The 19,346-nt window shown below is 37.4% G+C and overlaps 1 protein-coding gene across 1 annotated transcript in view; it reads left to right on the top strand.

Annotated features, from left to right (window-relative positions):
• Positions 1–19,346, top strand: part of ITGB1 (integrin, beta 1 (fibronectin receptor, beta polypeptide, antigen CD29 includes MDF2, MSK12)) — a 45,857-nt gene that overhangs the window by 15,405 nt on the left and 11,106 nt on the right. The window contains exons 2-13 of the mRNA XM_009325556.1: positions 4,719–4,788; positions 5,038–5,123; positions 6,685–6,907; positions 8,893–9,063; positions 9,363–9,601; positions 10,916–11,071; positions 12,051–12,146; positions 13,129–13,218; positions 13,955–14,095; positions 14,228–14,430; positions 16,423–16,661; positions 18,157–18,379. Coding sequence (XP_009323831.1) covers positions 4,719–4,788; positions 5,038–5,123; positions 6,685–6,907; positions 8,893–9,063; positions 9,363–9,601; positions 10,916–11,071; positions 12,051–12,146; positions 13,129–13,218; positions 13,955–14,095; positions 14,228–14,430; positions 16,423–16,661; positions 18,157–18,379 — 1,937 coding nt within the window. The remainder of the gene's footprint in view (positions 1–4,718; positions 4,789–5,037; positions 5,124–6,684; positions 6,908–8,892; positions 9,064–9,362; positions 9,602–10,915; positions 11,072–12,050; positions 12,147–13,128; positions 13,219–13,954; positions 14,096–14,227; positions 14,431–16,422; positions 16,662–18,156; positions 18,380–19,346) is intronic.

The raw sequence follows: 19,346 nt of genomic DNA, 5'->3' as shown, positions 1-19,346 counted from the left end.
CCCCCCCGCAAAATGTGAATGGGATTCTTCTTGCCAGTCCATAAAATTCACACTGAAAAGCATGGCCCTCAGCTACAGCCAGTAAGCCTTCTGGAGTGAGGGAAGAAGGAACTTTTTTAGCAGGGTAGCTATCAAGTCCTGAAACAGGCATCTCCAGAGACCATTTAATTCTGCTTATTTTAGAAATAAGTCTCTTCCTGCTCTTTTTATAGCCAGAGCCTTGATGACTGGGGGTGGGGTCTGACTGTGTGACCAGTGTAGTCCAGCATACAGCCAGCAGTCTCCTTTAGCAGTATCCTTTTTTTTTTTTTTCTCCCCCAGTTCTCTTTTTCTCCATCCCCATCTCACCACCTCCGCCGTGCCAGGACAAGCATCTCTGTACGCACATGGCTGAAACTAGGCACTTTCTTTGTTGGATTAGTGTTTCAGCCAGATCTTTTCCTTGCTCCAGCGCTCCTCAGTGGCTGCACTAATGGTGGCACTGGTCAGAAAGGAAAGCAGTAAGAATAATCAACCAGGAGGTTGATTAACAAGGGTGAATAATCAACAAAGAGGATGGGGCAGCTCTCTTAAGTGACTTTCCATCCTTACACTAGATGGAAGTGTCTGTAAACATAATCTCAGCTCTAGGAGGGATCAATTCCATACAGCATTTCTGAATCAAGCTTTAAACCCGTGAAGACGTAGCTGATGCGAAGAGTTCTCAGTCTGCAGGAAGCACGAATGCTAGTCCAAAAGTGTGAGTTGCTTATTCACTTCTAGGTTTATAAGTGTAATTAGAGTGGTATGTGGGGATGTGAATAAGTAGGCTGTCTGGTTATTGCCTCAAGAAGGTGACTTCTGCACAACAACTCAACTCTTACTAGATATTTAAATGTTTCACCCGTGGTCTGAAGCGTGGTTATGTTTTTCGATAGAAAGCTTTGCAGCAGGGCACACTTCAGTACACAATAGAGGCAGATGCCTTGTAGTGTTTTCCTTTGCTTGGCATTTGCTTGGTGGATGCTGGAGCTCTGGGTCAGATGAGGAGCTGCTTGGCTGAGTGGGACAATATGCAGTGGCCTAACACTTCTTGCTAACGTTGCCTTAATATCGGTATAAACTGTGGCCTGTGTCAGGTGGGGTGAAATGCTGAGCTGAAGAGTGGTGAGAGGAGAGCAGCATAGCCATTGATATTTCATTTCAAAGGAATTCATGTTTCTATAACTCTTAAACTTGTTTCTTGATCCCATTTGCCCAGTTAATTTTCTGCACAGAAAATTGCTGTTCTACTAAATAAATTAAAAAAGCTGTAAAAGGCTTTAGTGCTGTGGAGTAGTAAACTTAATTTCTAAATATCAAGCTGATTAGTGGAATACAAAGGTGCTAAATACTTGATTTGCAAATTCAAAATTAGTCTCACTATGGAGAAATAATCCTTCCTTTTTCCTGTTGTCACTCAATGAGTCTCTCGTTTCAAATTAGAAACTCCAGAGATTTCCATCAAAGCTTGTTTTATAAAGAAAAAATTCTCTTCAAGCATTACTGTTTGTAGAGACAGTTAGCAAAAAAACTTGGAAAGCAGTGAGTCCAAACATTCAAGGTTATGTCCATGTTTGTCTTCCTAAAATATTTAACAAAAATAGAGTATGGTTCACAAATGTGCAGAAATAATTTTAAAATCAGTTTTTCAACAGCACGCCATTTGCGGCCTTTTAGAAAGGATCCAACTGGTGATATAGTTGTCAAAGAGATTTCAGTTCTTGGCAAGCTTACCTTTTGTAAGCTTTGAGTTGCTTTTTTTCGGGGGGTTTGTGGGGGGGGGGGGGGGGGGATCACTTTTTCAAGGATTCTGGGATATTTTTCAAGGATTTAATTAGAAAGGGGAGAACAAGTATAATAGAAAATATGTAAATGTTGCGCAAAATACTTCATTTATTTTTTGTAACAATGGGTTCTTTTCTGTTCCCGTCGTCTGTGGTTGAATACTGACACCGGCGTTAGTTCCAGCTCCACCAACGGTTTCCAAAGGCTTCATTTGGCTGTCTAGTGTAGTTAGGCGTTATTTGTTTTGGTTTATTCCCTTAACAGAAAAATCTGCAACAGGGCAGTCCACAGTACTAACCAGTGACTTGCAGGAGAATGTATTTGACGCTGTTGTGACCAGGCTGCTGCAGTGGTTAGGAGGAGGTTTGGAGGCTGAGGATGTGCATCGCTTTGCTTGCATTAAAGAATAATCAGGATTGAATCCAAATTAGCAAATCTTTACTCGAGTTTTTCCAAAACTCAGCAGATGGAAAAGCTATTAAGCAGTGGAGGTAAAGGAAGCGAGCTAGTGTGTGTCGGAGGGCAGGCGGCTTGCTTTAGGAGAGGCATTGGCTTAGCCATATATGGAAGAGGACCTTTTCCTTGTTAACTTTACGGGGAATCTGTGCCCAGAACTACATTCATCATGCGGATGCATTTCCACAGGAACGTTTCTCTTCCAAATGGTCTTAGTCATAGTTTTAGCACTGTGTCACATCTTTGCTGACTTATTTATATAGTCTGCATGGGCTTGCTGTGCATCCGCTGCTAGTCTGCCCTAAAAAGGTGAACTGTTTATAACTTTCTCATTTTGGCTAACAGAAAAGACAGTATTAAACTGATGCCAGCAGCTTAGTCGTCTTTTTTTTTTTTTTTTAACTGAAAACCCCACCCCGTTCTGGGCTGTACTTAAAGCAAAACTGCTTCTCGAGTAACAAAATATCCTTTCATTGAAGGGAAGTAAGGTTTGCTAAACACAGAACATACCTGCCATAAAACCAGAAAAGGAAGAACCTGTAAGTTGACCAACCTGGTAAGGCTTTGCCCTCCCGACTCCTAGTGCGATAGGTGTGCTTCTACACCATGTAACTGCTCTCTTTCTCTAACCTTGACTCAGTCCCTTCATGTGTCTTCCACCTACTTGCATTTGTTGGGTCATGGTTCCCCTCTGATCAAGGTTCACGGTTGTGCACGTTTGATTTAGGTGGTTGCTTATAGAGGGGACTTAATAATAAGAGTGTTCATGAAAGAGAATTTTTGCAAATGAAGGACTGATCACCTCTGCAGCGATGGGCAGAGGGAAAAATTGGAGTTAGATAAATAATGCTCAAAAGTTAAGTAAGGTATAATTCACAGTTCAATTTTTTCTTTGGTTTTTTTAATCAGTAATTTCTTACGTGCATATGTATAACATCTAGCAAAGTCATTCCACAACAAATTCTCTTAATTCTCCTATGTCTAAACTGCCCCCTGCCCTCTGGCTACAGCGTCCACTGAAGAGTGGGCCAAAATGATTTATCAGAAAAATATGAACCATATAATACTGTTGTTGGATACAATTTGTTAGCAAAGGGTTGGCTTCTGTTTGAAACCTTCCCCACGAGATTTTGGAGCAGCTATCCCTTCTCTGTTAGGTCTGGCTGGATGTGCAAAGTAACAATTATGAATGACCCTAAATCAGTGTGGGAAAACCAAAGCTCAACTGCTGTGCTTATTTAAGCATTGCTCACTTTGCTGCTAATTTATATGAATAATAGTACATCTTCTAGAAAATGACAGGTTCATTTTAAAAGCCTCTGCCAAATTCAGTTTTCCTTGGCTGTATTGCAAGATATTTTTTAGAACAAAAAGGTGTTAAGAATATTGATGTTTCCAGGATGACTGGAAAGGCTTTAATTAGCAATAACGTTTTAGGATGACCAAGCAAATTGGCTGCCAGGGTCCAAGTTCTCAGAATTCTTATAATGAATAAAAGAGAAATGGAGTTTAAAATAGTACCAAAATTTGAAAGACAACTGACCGTGTCTGACTACCTGCTATTAGAGTAGAAGAAAATTTAGAGAAAAATGGTCTATTTGAAACCTATTTATAGAACGTAATCCTATCCCTGGAGTACTAAGTGAAGTCTCACCAATAATTAAGGAAAATGACAAGTCAGTAACCTTAAATTGTGGTTTATAAGCGTTCAAATCTTGTCTCATAAGGCATGTAGATTATATAGTTTGTATGTATTTATTTTTTCTGCCAGGCTTTTATTAAGATTTATAGCACTGAACAAAAGGTAGAGTATTTTTTCTTTACTAAAGATGGTACCTATTAATTCTCTGTTGTCTAAAGAAGAAGAAAGGGGCTGAGTTTATGTCAAGGATGACTTATGTTACATATTGTGAGAGGAAATTTCTAGTTTGGAGTATAAGGTGCAAAGTTAAGCTGTAAAATGCCCTTTGAAGGGTCCGAGAAAAATATTTTGGAGAGGGCCTTGAAGTTTATCTTAAAACAGAGACTTGAATAGAGAAGCTCTATTTCCATCTTGTATTTCTGTGGTTTCTTTATTTAGAAGTCTCCCTGTGATAACATTCAGAGCATATATATTTTAAATAAGATGTTAATAGCTTGGTTTGGGTTCCCAACTGAACAGCATTTCCAAATTTCTCATAGCTTGCTGGTTTACCTAACGTAAGAGAGTTTCAGAGTAATTTAATAAGCAGCTACCCTGTTTGATGTCTTCTAAACACAAAGTTTAGCCCACAAACATAGTTGTATTAGAGCAAAACTGTCCGGCCGGTACAACTAAGAGCATTTGATTTGCATCTGCTCCATATTCCTTGTCTCCTCTGAAACACAGTTGCATGTCTGCAGTTTCATGCAACATTTTTTTTTGCTTACTTGTTACGATAAATCATCCAGCTTGGTCTTCTGATTATGTATTTCAGACTAACTTAAAATTGCTTGCATGGGCTGGCGTCCTCTGTTGCTTGGTATGGAATGGATTTGCTCAGCAAGGTAAGTCTCTTGATTTCATTGCAGTAATTTAATGTTGCTTTAAAACTATATATATATATATTTAGCAGTTACTTATGTAGATAAATATATCGTTAGATGAGTGCTAATGGAAATATGTCAATCGTATCTCATGTTAATAACCTGTTTGTAGTTAAACTTAGTTTACAAAGCCAGAATGAAACAAACTAAAATTCTATTGTTGTTAGCACCTTTTTATAAATGAAGTGACTGATTTGTATTCTTTGCTAGGTGGAAGTGACTGCATAAAGGCTAATGCAAAATCATGTGGTGAATGTATACAAGCAGGACCAAACTGTGGTTGGTGTAAAAAAACAGTAAGTGTTGCAAAATTCCTTTTACAGTTTGGTTTTTTCCCTTGGTTTCAAATTTTAGTAAATACTTTAAATGTATAGAAATGTCTATTTTCAATAATAATAGTTTCCAGTAGCTCTTCAATTTGATACTTATTTGTACTTAAAAATTCAGATACTATGATTTTCATGATGTCCTAGTTTGAGTAGAATTGCTTTTCACAGCGTGTTTACTTCTACTTGCCTAAATCTTAAGACCCTACAGGCTGTCTCAGTTATTTAAAATCATTCCAGCATGGAATCTATCTGCGTATGCTTAATTATATTCTTCCAGTGACATTAGAGTAAGAGGCAATTTTAGACAGACATAGGCGGAGTAGGAGAAGAGATTGAAGGTCTTCTTTTTATAAATGAAAGATGTTCAAATTTTAGTTTTCTGTTGTTGGTAGACTGGGGGGGTAGGAGATTGGTTTGTGTGGGTGGGTTGTTTGTTTCAGTATGAAACATAAAAGGAGTGCTTTCTTATGTAATTAAAAATTAAACTCAGGAAATGCAAAATGTAAGATAATCTTAAATTGTGTGACTTTAACCAGTGTATACTGAAGTGTCGTCTTCAGGTTAGGAACAGAAGAAAATGTTTTTTACAGCTCTTCTTTGGTTTGTTAATGAAAACCAGGAAATTTTCCTGTTTCTTGCTAGAAGATGATAATGTGTATTTATTTCCATATAGTACCTACTTACTGTCCCCCAAACCAGCTTGTAAACTTTAAACATTTAATTAAACTAAGATTTGGCCTTGAGCTATCAGATTTGTTGTAGGTCCTAGTCATCAAGAACTGACAAGCTTTAAGATATATTTATTTATATGCATATTTGGGGGGGGGGGGGGGAATCAGAATTGACAAGTTTCTCAATTAGAAGCCTTATTTATTCATATTTGAGGTTAGAGCTTTTTTTAGGTTTGAGGTAATGGTAATTTGTTGTTCAGGGAAAAGTTACGTATTGGTTTTGCTTATGGATCTTACTTTCAGATTGAATTTCCCCAAAATAAGAGTTGTCTGTCTTTCCCGTGCTCTGTCAGCATATTGCCATTATTTTGTTGTGGAGTACCAAGGTACACTTACATAATCCTTAATTAAAGCCTTTCCAAAAAAAAAAAAAGTTAAAAGGGAGGATAGTTGCCGAGTAGGCTGTACAAATAGGTTCACGTTATTGACGACTATATGAAGATGAGAGCTTTTTCCACCTGCTGTCGCTTTTAGAGTAGCCGATTTAAAAGGACGTCCTGCCCAATGTCACCTCTGACAGAAGCATTTTTTTTATTTCAGCTTGCTTACATCTTAAACACAGGTAAGTATAAGTAGATGCAAACTCCTGGACTAAATAGTCACTGACGTATTTAGTATAATTTAACATATTTCAGGACTGTTTATTTTATTACTGAACTTAAAAAAAAAAAAAAAAAAAAAAACCAAACCAAAAAAAACCCAGAAGATGGAGTCATTGTAAAAGGTGTTATTGTGGGCAGAGTATAACGAATTGCAGATAGCTGTAAACTCGATACTCTTTCACCTGTGTTTTCTAGGACTTTTTGCAAGAAGGAGAACCAACATCTGCCCGATGTGATGACTTGGCAGCACTAAAAAGTAAAGGCTGTCCTATGGAAGATATAGAAAATCCCAGAGGTAGCAAACAGGTGCTTGAAGATAGAGAAGTAACGAATCGTAAGATAGGTGCTGCAGAGAAGCTGAAACCAGAGGCCATTACACAGATCCAGCCACAAAAATTAGTACTGAAACTGAGAGTCGGTAAGGACAGTTTCATTCTAGTCTTCGGATTATTTTTCTGTCACCATCACATCACCATGTTTTGTTTTGAATGTGTAACCATTTTGTTACAGAAACTACTATTGTTCACATAATCTGAATGATAGCAGAGCCATTCAGGTCAGCCCCAGGTGTTTAGATACTCCAAATACTGTTTGATTTTTATGAAAGGTTAGCTATTATCACTTGTTCCCAATAGAACTTATGAGAAAATAGATACAGCATACAGTGATACATATATCAGGAAGGTAAAATTGTTTTGTTCTTGGTATTTTGTAGTTGATTTTCTACAGTGTGGCTTCTTAGAATGAAAGTAGAGGAGTGTGCAAAAACTTAGGGAAGTTATGAGAGCATTTCCTTTCCCTTGAAGTACTGCTGTCGCCTAAAGTTTGCATGTCTGAACTGAATGCTTTTGTAGTTGTGCAGCAAGATTTTTGGATTGCTATGTAAAATACTTTGAGAGGCTAAAGATGTGGACGTGGGACTACAGTAATGAGAACAAAGTAGTTGTGTACCATTTCCAGCCCCTAAAGAGAACTTTATTTCATTCACATGGGCCGGGGGCGGGAAACAGGGCTTAGTAGCTCATACCGTACTTGAGCATAATGAAGATTGTCCTTACTGAGAGTTCCTAGGTGCCGCAGATGCATTCAACAACTACCTTGTATTTACCTGCAATAAGAGCCTGTACTCGGGGTCAGCTGCTTGGTGGTGATTCCCTTAATGCAAGATGATCTGAAGAAGCTTAGCATGATGAGGAGAGGAAAGGAATGAAAGCTATTTTGCAATTTTGGTATTGCCCCGATTTATTTCTAATGTGACCCTTTCAGCTTCAAACCAAATTATTGTCCCCCTGTTGACGCAGAAGTTTCTTCATCAGAACATATGAGGGACCTGGGCAATCAGAACCTAATTGCCCAAAAGATTATTACTCTGTTTATAAGCACTTCTCTTGGTCATAAGTTCTGTGAGGGACTGTGTGCTTGCAGAGGGGGATACTTGCCTTCTGTGCAGGCTCTTTTAAACAGTAGCCAGGGAAAACCTAAAGCTTTTACGTTTTGGTTGTTGTTTTTTTTTGTTTGGGGGTTTTTTCCCCTTTTTTTTTTTGTGAAAACCATACTGCATAGCTGCATGATCTATATGCTATTCACTTTGCCCATCTAATGGTTTCCCCAGTTTGCTAATTTTGCTCATGTTAAGCAAATGTTTGCTAATTATTAAGCAGACTTAAGCAGCAGCAATATCACCATTTAAGTTCAGTGACAGAGGGGGGTGGGGGAAAATACTTCTAATTCTATTCCTTATTTCATATATAATAGGCAAAAGAATACTTTTCCATTTTCCGGGAGGCACCATAATTCTTCTGCAGTGTCTCTCAACATCAGAGTGAGACTACGTGCTTCTGTTGGCAAAACTCAGGGTCTGGGCTTGCAATTGCAAGAAATAGTAACGTGCCATTAGCTCACTGCCATTTCTGTGCTCTCAGCCTGTATTTGATGCAAAGTAACTTGAAATATTCTGTCCAGAACTGATTTTTCTTTTATAAACCTATTTAAACAATGTGTGTGTTTTTAAACTAAACCCTGAGAATTTTTTGAGTCATCTTGGATGCAAATAGATATTGAAAATTTGTGCTATTAGATCTTACAGGAACCTTGTTAGAATTATTGCAATTATGAAGATTTGAAATTGCAGCAACTAAGAGAGGCTTGATTTTTGACAGACTAATACTTTCTATGGGGAGATAAAGTACCTTGGAAATATGAAGTTGAATATTCAAGAAATATTTCTTGAAACTTATTTCATCATAATTTGATGTTAAGCATTTCAATTAACACAACAACACTCACCTCTAGTTCAAAACCTCCATCAGTATGTCAAAGACTTTCCTTAAAAAGGCATTTTTCTTGCCAGTGCAGTTGTGGAATTTTTAATCGTTTCTATTTGTTGTTTAATCTCTGAAACAGGGGAACCCCAAACATTTTCATTAAAATTTAAGAGAGCTGAAGACTACCCCATTGACCTTTATTATCTTATGGACCTCTCCTATTCTATGAAAGATGATTTAGAGAATGTGAAAAGTCTCGGAACGGCTCTGATGGTAGAAATGGGAAAAATAACTTCAGACTTTCGAATTGGTAAGAAAGATTTGCCTATTCTAAAAAAAAAAAATTCAAGTTTCCTTCCTGATGTTTTTCACACAATTGCATATGAAGAATGATTTTTTTAAATTAGCAGTATTATGGCAGATATTCTAATACACAGAACCTGTTGAGGAACGTGAGTACTTGGTGTTGATGGAGAAAGTGGAACGTAAACAAGTACGAGAGCTATTTCCAACATCAGTTCAGCTATAATGCATTTGCATTCTGTTGTGTCATAATATAAGTAAGACTTCCATTCTTCAACTTACAGGATTTTTCTTGTTCTGTCTTAGGCTTTGGCTCTTTTGTGGAGAAAACTGTGATGCCATATATAAGTACAACACCAGCCAAACTCAGAAATCCTTGTACAGGTGACCAGAACTGTACAAGTCCATTTAGCTATAAAAATGTACTCAGCCTTACCAGTGAAGGAAATAAATTCAATGAACTTGTAGGTAAACAGCACATTTCTGGGAATTTAGATTCTCCTGAAGGTGGATTTGATGCAATAATGCAGGTTGCAGTTTGTGGGGTAAGTGTGTATTAGTTTTCTTTACTGCTCTATTAAATGAAATTGTCTGAATACAGCCTTAGTGTTTTATGGTGGCTGATGTTTGAACATGTCATCTCATGCTAGCAAGACAAGATAGCGAATGAAACTGGGAAATGTGAAACTGTCGATTAGAGGTCATGTTCACAGCAGATAGATGCATTCCAAAGACAAGGTTTTTGAAGTTTGCTGTAAAAGAAGAGTCAAATTCTGCTCAAAAGTGTATGAAATCCTGAGTAAGCAACTATTCTCAAATTATTTCAAAGTTTTATATGCTTCTTGTAGTTGTTGTTCCAGAATAGTTTGGTGAATTGTAACTTCTACTAGCTTCTCAGACAGAAGTAGATGGAAAACTGATTTTTGTTTATTTTTGAAGATCTGATCTAGATCACTGCATTCTTCTTTGATGTTTCTGTAGTCTGGCAGACCATTCTATGCACCTGTATAACATGGACTCCCAAAAAAGTGATATCCAAGTTTATTGCTTTGTTACCATATCATTTTTGCTGTTGATCAATGGAGTCAGAACTTTCTGAAACGGTCTGAAGTCTTATTTTAAAAGTGCAGTGTTAATCATAAGCCTTCTAGGGGTTTTTTTGTTCTTTTTTTTTATTTTTGGTGGTAACTGGTATTTATGTGACACTTTTATATGGTCTTTTTTCCTTATATTAAATAGGGCTTCAACTCGATGGAAGAACTTAAAAAAATAGAAAAGGGCAGGTTACAGAATTAGGCCCTGCAGTTGTGGGCCAGGATGCTCATGGGACAGTGAAAAAGGGCAGTCCTCTGGCAAGCACTATGCTGGGTACAAATCTGGACTAGATTGGCAAAGCCTGATGATTCTTCAGAGCCTAATGCCGGGCAAGCTGTGATCTTCCGGTTCGAGATTGCAGCAGTGCTCTACACACTAACGTTTTCCTCTGTGCTCGGGCTACGTGGTAGTGACATAGAAGTGGACTTGGCTTTAAAGAGCTGGAGTGACGTGCCCGATTTCTAAAACCCTATCGCTGTTCAGATACTCTAGTGAGAACTGAACAGACCAAAGTACATCTCAAAAAGAATGTTTCTTGCCTTTGGTGAAAAACCTGCAGCAGATATTTTGGAGCAGACATTTAATTAAATGCAAGTGCTTTTAAGGTTTGAGTGTATTATGTGATGTCCAGGGTTACACTTTTGCAGTGTGGCTTCTCCTGAGTCAGTCTACTTTTTCATGCATTTATCTCTCAAGTGTTGGTCCCTGATGCTATAAAATAAATTGGTGCAAAATACCAAAAATACATTTGTTTGTTTCCCAAGGAACAAATTGGCTGGAGAAATGTTACAAGACTATTAGTGTTTTCCACGGATGCTGGATTTCACTTTGCAGGAGATGGTAAACTTGGTGGAATTGTTTTACCAAACGATGGGAAATGTCATCTGGAAAATAATATGTACACAATGAGCCACTATTACGTAAGTCTTTACATAATCTTCCAGGGAAACTAATATTTTGTGATACTTAAGCTCAAAAAAACCTCATTAGGTCATCTGGTATAGTTTCAGACTGCTACATCTTTTGAACTTCACCCATTTACCTCTGTATTACCTCAAGTGACTTTAGCTTAACTAAAGCAAATGTGCAAGAATTAATCCAGTCTTAATCGGAAAATTTAAAGAAATGGCAACTTTCACACTATGATTTGTGTTCTTGGTTATTAACCTTTTAAACAATTAATAATCCTGCATGTCCCCTGACAAACTGTGGTGGCTCTGTCCCATGATTTTATCATTTTGCTAGTCTTTGTGTTCAGAAGTATTTTACTACTGTAAGAAATACTGTAAAATAGAGCACGCCTTGGCCAGTTTTTTTAAGACTGCTCGAAATCTTATGATACAAAGCTTATGGTAAAAGTATGCTTAACAACAGTGCCTTCATGGTTTATTGATAGGTAGATCAGACAAAAGGTGAAAAGAAAAACATTTACCGGATGGGGTAAACACAATAAGCTTTACAAAGTTTGTGTGTTCATATATTCCTAAAGTTAAGTGAGTATTGTTCAATGAAAACCTAAAATTAATTCAGTTTTATTTCATCTTTTCTTTATGAAACAGTGCAAAAGGTAGTGGTTTTCACTGAGATAAGGCATATGGAAAACTAACGAAGGTAATTTTCTGAGAACGTTGAGATTTAACCTGGAGACTTTAAGTGGCAGGGAATATGATAATGTTATTGTGAAAAAACACCTAACTTCATGGGGCATATATGGAATCTTTTCAATGCATGTTTGTTTTCAGAGGTTGTTTTACTTTAGAACTGTGACATAAGCTGGCTAGTTAGAAGTCTTACATATGTTTCTCAAGGTGATTTGTATTTACGATGTCAAAGTCTTTCTGACTGTTTTGTAGCAATGTGTCCCAAATTTGAATTGCATTTTATTCTTGATTTGTATAGGATTATCCCTCTATTGCTCATCTGGTACAGAAGCTTAGTGAGAACAATATTCAGACAATCTTTGCTGTTACTGAAGAGTTTCAGGCAGTTTATAAGGTAAAGATAAATAACACATTTCTGGTCTCTGTACTTTTTTTCCCTCGAGCACTAAGACTGACTCAGATTTGCTCTGAAGTCATTAAAATTGCTTGATTCAAAATTAAAATAATTACAGAAGTAAGTGATGGTGGAAACAATATTTTGCTACTTAAGTTTTTATTATTAAGCCTTTTTTACTCGTTCAGATTGATACTGAGTGGGTGTGTAATTTCCAAGGAAAAAGCGCCCCTTCTCCTTGCCCCTCTTTATACTTTGTAGGTAGGAGGGAGTGGAGAACATATTTGCAGTGCTAATTTTTAGGAACATTTTTACAGCAAAATAGCTGAGGGGGGTATGGACACTGAATCAAGAGACACATTTTGTCCTCTGTGGTCTATTTATATTCCTGATGTTTAAAATTAACTAAACTGCTGGATGTGATTGTGAAATAGGAAATGACTGTGTAAAGGAGATGCATATTTTTCCTCGTTTTAAGCTAACAAGGTGGGTTTTGTTTTTTGGTTTTTGTTTGGGGTTTTTTTAAAACTATATTCAAATTGTAAGTTTTTTCTTTTTCATTGGAAATAATCTTTTATCTGCCTATCTTTAATGCACTAGAAGTGTGGTGCTTCTTTAAGATCTTGAAGATATATTATATGCGGTCAGCTTGTACAAGAGAAGGTCTTAGTATTCTATTACCAAACTTAACATGAAAACGCAAAGGAGAAGAAAAGGCTAGATATTTGTTTATATTAGTAGTGCTGTGCATAACCTCAAAAATCGTGAAGATCACTGGCACTGTAGCCTTGTTTTTGAAGTACTTGGTCTTGACTGTTGGACTCAATGATCTTAGAGGTCTTTTCCAACCTTAATGATTCTATGATTCTATGACTAGTTAATCCACTAAGGCATTATATCACCATACAGATATTTATAGTACAAAATATACTTTGTTTGTTAGTAAGACTGTAATTTTCCTTTTACTTGTAAATACTGAAAGGAATTGAAAAACCTGATACCAAAATCAGCAGTGGGAACGTTGTCTTCAAACTCCAGCAATGTGATTCAGCTGATCATTGATGCGTACAATGTAAGTTCAGATTTTATTCGGGTTGTATTAATTTTTCTTGCTTCTAAGTTATTATGAGTTTTTCAGGCAGATACTCCAAGGTGGATTTTATTTTTTTTCTACAAAATAGGATGTGAGTATACTAAGCTATAAATACCGTCGCTGCAGTAAAACAACATTAGATGTTCAGACACTATGCCAATAAGAGGTTAGATGACTAGAAACATACACTCTTAAAGCCACTTAAAACAACATTAGAAAGAAAAAGTTATCATCCATGTTTTCCTTTTAAAAAGTAAAATCCACAACCAAAAACCACACTCTTTTTTACCTTCATTGCTTGCCTGCCTTCCACGTGGAAGCGAAAAGGCTCATTTTGCAACCTCTTGACCCCAAAGAAGTTTTCATCATCAACCTCAAGTCCTGGGTTTGGCCCCAAAATATTTTCTTCAGATCTGTGTTCTGTAAATGAGACCCATTTCTCCTTTGGTGTACATGGGGCAAACAAGTATCCCCAACGTCTGTGGAGACCTGCCCTGACCCTGTGTAACAGGGTTCAGCTGTGAGAAGGGGTCACCATGGTGTGACTGTGGTCAGCTCTGGGCTGGTGTTTCTCAGCATACTGGAATTTACATAATTCCAGTGTGCCCATGGGATTGGTGCTTAGGCTGTGCATAGTTGTATGTTGTCTTCCCACCCCCCCCAGCAAAATGCTTACACGACTCATTTCGAAGTTAACTAATAACTATTGTTTTAGTCCCTTTCTTCAGAGGTTATCCTGGAAAACAGTAAGCTACCAAAAGGAGTGACAATCAGTTATAAGTCTTTCTGCAAGAATGGAGTGAATGACACACAAGAAGATGGAAGGAAATGTTCTAACATTTCAATTGGAGATGAGGTAACTTCCAGTATCTGTGCTGCTACTCAAATATAAAATTCATTTAAAATGTCCAACACTCAGTATTTTTTTTTTATAGTACAGACAAAACTCCTCTTAGTAATGTGGCACTCCATTTATTTTTCTTTACAGGTTAAATTTGAGATTAATGTAACAGCTAATGAATGTCCGAAGAAAGAACAAAATGAAACAATTAAAATCAAACCACTGGGATTCACTGAAGAAGTGGAAATTAATCTCCAGTTCATCTGTGAATGTCAGTGTCAAAGTGAAGGAGAACCTAATAGTCCAGCCTGCCACGAAGGAAATGGAACATTTGAATGTGGTGCATGCAGGTAAATTAATAGACTTTATTTATTTTTGCAAAAGGGAAATATGAGCAAGACCTTTGTTTCCTTAATTAGGGTTTATTTGATTTTACTTTTTTTTTTTTTAATTAGTGAAAGGACAAGAATTACTGTTACAGACCCATTTCTTTTAGGATGTTTTGCCATGCTGTCTTATCTCTGCAGATAATCCATGTGCTGGAATTTGTAGTATTGATCATTAGATTGGCACTATTGTACAAGTCAGAATTGGAATTTGGCCTTGAGTCAGCCCTTTAAATGATACAGGACTTACTGCTTTTTCTGTTTATTTAATTTTGAGGTCCATGTAATATGGCGAAATTATGGATTTTTATGGAACAAAACTAATGCTATTAATCTGTGATATTTTTGCAAGTATTCATACTGATCTAATTATATCCTTCTAACGTGAGGTCTGCTGATTTTGAGAAATTTGAAGGCTTCCTAGTTTTTTGGTAGGAGCTCCTACCCAGATTGGCACCAATTGTTTCGTAGTAGGGAAGAGTAAAAAGTCGTAAAAGAACAACCTTTTATTTTGGATGACATCCCCAATCTCTTCTCTGTACTTTATTTCGAACCTTTTGGGGTCTTATTGCAATGTTTCTTCTAATTGCGTATGTCTATAAACAGTTCAGGCTATCTATAACTTTTTTTGTATACATTTGCCTTTGAAATGTCCATTATTGCCCATCACAGGGATTAGATTAGATATGTATTCTTTATTACACATTTGAAAATTAAGTAAAATTATGCTGGATTTTCTGGAATTACACATAATGAATGACACACAATGAAAGCAGAGCAAAATCTTAGAGTTTCAGTGGAGGCTGGTTGAAGATCAACCTAGTAAGTCAAGGTTTTAGCTTTTTTTGCCCCTCCAAGAAACCTACAGCAAAAATGAAAACAACTTCTTGGAAACACTTGAGAATGGTAAGAGCAGAATGAATTTAAGTACTTCTCTAGGAAAACAAGATCCAGGACTTTGGAAAACAATATTGGTTCCTGCTCAATGAACTGACACTGAAATAAAATTTTTAAGTCTCACTCCTCGTGGTTTAATATGTGACTGTTACTAAAAATAAAGCAAAAGATACTGAGTTCAATCTTAGAGGACTTTGGCATAGAACTAACTAACATCTGCCTGGTGAATTTGGTGGTGGTAGTTAAGAGGGTGTTTGAAAGACTGAGGTATGGCCTCCTAACTGCTTAGTATTCTGTAAGTTGAGGAATAAGCCACTTTGGGCCATAAATACTGGATACATTGCTCCATTTTGCAGTCAGGTTTTGATGTTCCCTTTCAATAAGGAAAGCAGATTTTTGCCATCTTTGTGTAGAAAGACTTACTAAACTTGGTATCGCTGGTGTCTCCGTGGTTTCACACAGGGGAGAACAGACCCATGGGTAAGAACAGGCTTTTGCTTTTGCAACAGTAGCAGGTTCCTGAAGGAAGCGTTGTCTCTGCCCCACAGCAGTTCGTCAATCACTGCTGGGAACAAGAACAACCTCCGTTTGTTCATCGATATTTTAACCTTGATAATGAGAAGTGCTGATCCCCGAAGATCTCATCTCAGCAGCTCTGAAGATCATCTACTCTCCTGCCTAATTGTGGTTCATGGAAAATCTTTTCATCGAAAGATGACAGCAGCTACAGTGAACAGTCACTGTCACTTAAAAATAATTATTGTTCTGTAACACGAGAGAGGGATTAATAGTGGTTATGTGGCAATTTAGTTAGAGGTGATGACACATAGTTTCTCACCTGGAATGAGTAATCGGCGTAGGAGCAACGTAGCCTTTTGCTCCAGCAGCTTCAAGAATGGCTACATAGATGTCAGCTGGAAATCTCATTTGAAGTTTAACTCGGAATATCTCGTGAGAGAATAGTCACTCTTGCTCCTGTTCTTTGTGCTATTTTTGCAGTCTTTTTATTGTATGACTTTTAATTAAGTTTGTATTTTCAGTTGTATTTTTACCTTGCAGATGTAATGAAGGACGTATTGGAAGACTATGTGAATGTAGTACAGATGAAGTAAATAGTGAGGATATGGATGCTTACTGCAGGAGGGAGAACAGTACAGAAATATGCAGTAACAATGGAGAATGCATTTGTGGACAATGCGTATGCAAGAAAAGAGAAAACACCAATGAAGTGTATTCTGGCAAATATTGTGAATGTGATAACTTCAACTGCGATCGATCAAATGGTTTGATTTGTGGAGGTGAGAAACTACTTCAGAGTTTTCTGCAGGCAAAACTGGGCAGCAGTTTACAAGTCTGTCAGCTCTACCCTGTAGAGTAGATTATAGATCATAGCTACTTGGTAACAGAGATGAGAATATCCACAGATTTAGTGATTAAAAATGTCTATTAATAAAACAGCTCTCTGTGATCATGAACATGTAGTGTGTTAATACACATTTCACCTTCGTTAAATCACAGCTCCAAGAAGGATGTAAAGTGAACTTGACTTCTGCTGTTTATTACAGAATTACCCTCAGGTATTATAGTAAAGAATGCTGAGACAACTGGCCTGAGATTATAATGTTATACTGGCTCAGTGTAACCACTGTGTCAATAAAAAGAAATAATGACCTCAGCTTACTTGTAATAGTGAGTGCTTGACTCGGTGCTTGACAAGATACCAGTGAGATGCTATCTTGAGACTATTCTGAAAGGTAAGTGAAGGTTAGAACGTGCAAGATCAGAAAAATGCCTTAGGTGCTTGAAACAAGACTCTGATGGCAGTTAATTCCCGAAATCAAAAACAATTTAGAAAATCCTCCAGCAGCCAGTGTCTAAATTATTTTGCTGCATGTATTTTTGTCCTATAACTTGCCTAGGCTGCTTTGCACGTGGAAGTGCTTGGTAGGAGCGTAACTACTACCTCAGTTTTGACTGTGATACAAAAATAAAGCAGAGAAGCCACTAAGCTTTAGCTGAATTATGAGAATACCTCATCTGTCCGATTTGCTGAGAATACACCTGTTGCTCACCAGCTCCACAAAGGATAGAAGCAATCGTGGTGGTGTTTCAAAATATATGGTGACAGATATGTATTGACCTAAGCACTTTATTCTCAGTGGAGAAGGAGGGGTGTAGCCAAAGATTTTTCCATTTCATCCAGATCACCCTTCTGGAGATACCTGTATCTTGTTTCCTGTGTAGGGATTGTAAGGAGCATACAGTTTGGTTGGGTGGATGAGGTCAGAAGTACAGCAGCTGAATGGTGGTGTTCTAGGGAGCCAAAGGTGTTTCATTTTTCTGTGTTGTGAAGTCCAAGTTAGTGCATTCCTCCTCTTTTTAGGTGTTGCTTTATATATTTACATAGTGATAGATACGAAGACAGTCGTGATCAATGCATCTAGATACATATAAAATTGTGAACTGAAGTAGTGCTGTAATGCTCTTGACCCAGGAGATAAGGCCATCACATTATACTGTTCTTGATCAGCTTTCCCTGGTCCTGTTATTTTCTTTATGAAAGGAAATCCAAATGTAGGAGAATGGGAAAAGGGGAAAAACTCCTGTAAGTAGTTTTTCAAGGAGCTAAAATTTATTTTGTCGCTCTTAATTATTAGTGTCTTCATTATCTCTACACCAGGGTTTTCTTTTCCCTGTATCTATCCTGAGATGGTGAGCACTTATTTTGTACTGTCACAAATTTTACGTTTTATGGTAGACTCCATTTCAGTGAAATATCTTTTCAATGCACAGGAAACGGTATCTGCAAATGCAGAGTGTGCGAGTGTTTCCCCAACTTCACTGGCAGCGCGTGCGATTGTTCTTTGGATACTTTTCCATGTATGGCATCTAATGGGCAGATTTGCAATGGAAGAGGAACCTGCGAATGTGGGACCTGTAATTGTACAGATCCCAAATTCCAAGGCCCCACATGTGAAATGTGTCAGACTTGCGTCGGTGTCTGTGCAGAGCACAAGTAAGTACCTAGAACACCAAGTCTAAGCTTCTGTGCATCTGAGTTTGTGATATTTACATGTGCAGAATTTTTGAAATGAGGCTTTTGATACTGTGCTTTGTTCTACCCTGAAATGTAGGGACATCGTATCATATCACCCCTTCAGACAGTAAAAGTTGTTGGGTAATAATCAATAATTACAAACAAAACGTTATTTTGATTGCTTACAGGTAGGCTAATTATTTCTTAAATTCTTTCCCTGCCATTTTTTGTTAGGCACAGAAATGTGGACGTTATGTTAAATCGGTTTTAACCATTCAGATTGACTTGGGCAGGCTACAGCTTATGATTATCAACAGCCAACCTTCTGCACAGCTGGAGGGAACATAGATCTAAAATGTGACAGGCTGTAAAGTCCCATCATCTTGACCTTTTGAAATTAATGTGACAAAAGTATACGTATACTGTGCGGTTTCTAGAATAGTTAAAACTTCAGCTAAGCTTTTTGCTTAAAGCTTTTATTCTGAAACACTATTGAAAAAGTCAAACTGTCCTGGCAGTCGAAAACTAAACCTAGATTTGTGTGGGCCAATGAAATTTGCATCCCTGCCCTTGGAAATCCAGGTTTTTGGAAACCAAGCATTTTCTGCACAGACACTTTGAAATAGGTATATGATTAATGGCTGAGCTGATTCTTGGCTTTGTGCAGCTGACCTTAAGGCTTTCTCTCAGCGCAGTCTTTTTAGTGTAAAAATCCTGCTCAGTCTGCCTTTTTCAGTGATTCAGAGTGATATCCTACTGTAAAGCTTGTCACTCAGTTTGTTCTTTTTAACCTCTCTCTCTCTCAGATACTGTTTCACTGTAAATATTCACTGCCTTCTCTGAGAGTATTTGTTTTCCAGGTGGAGGTGTTGAAAAAGTTTTAGCCTTATTTCCTTTTACAGATTTAGATAACTTTTTTTTTTCTGTCCTTGAAGTTTGTGGGTCA

Source organism: Pygoscelis adeliae, unplaced genomic scaffold (genome assembly GCF_000699105.1).
Source record: "Pygoscelis adeliae isolate BGI_AS28 unplaced genomic scaffold, ASM69910v1 Scaffold175, whole genome shotgun sequence".
Lineage (NCBI taxonomy): Eukaryota > Metazoa > Chordata > Aves > Sphenisciformes > Spheniscidae > Pygoscelis > Pygoscelis adeliae.
Note: the sequence above shows the minus strand (reverse complement) of the source record. Positions and strands in the feature narration are given on the sequence as shown.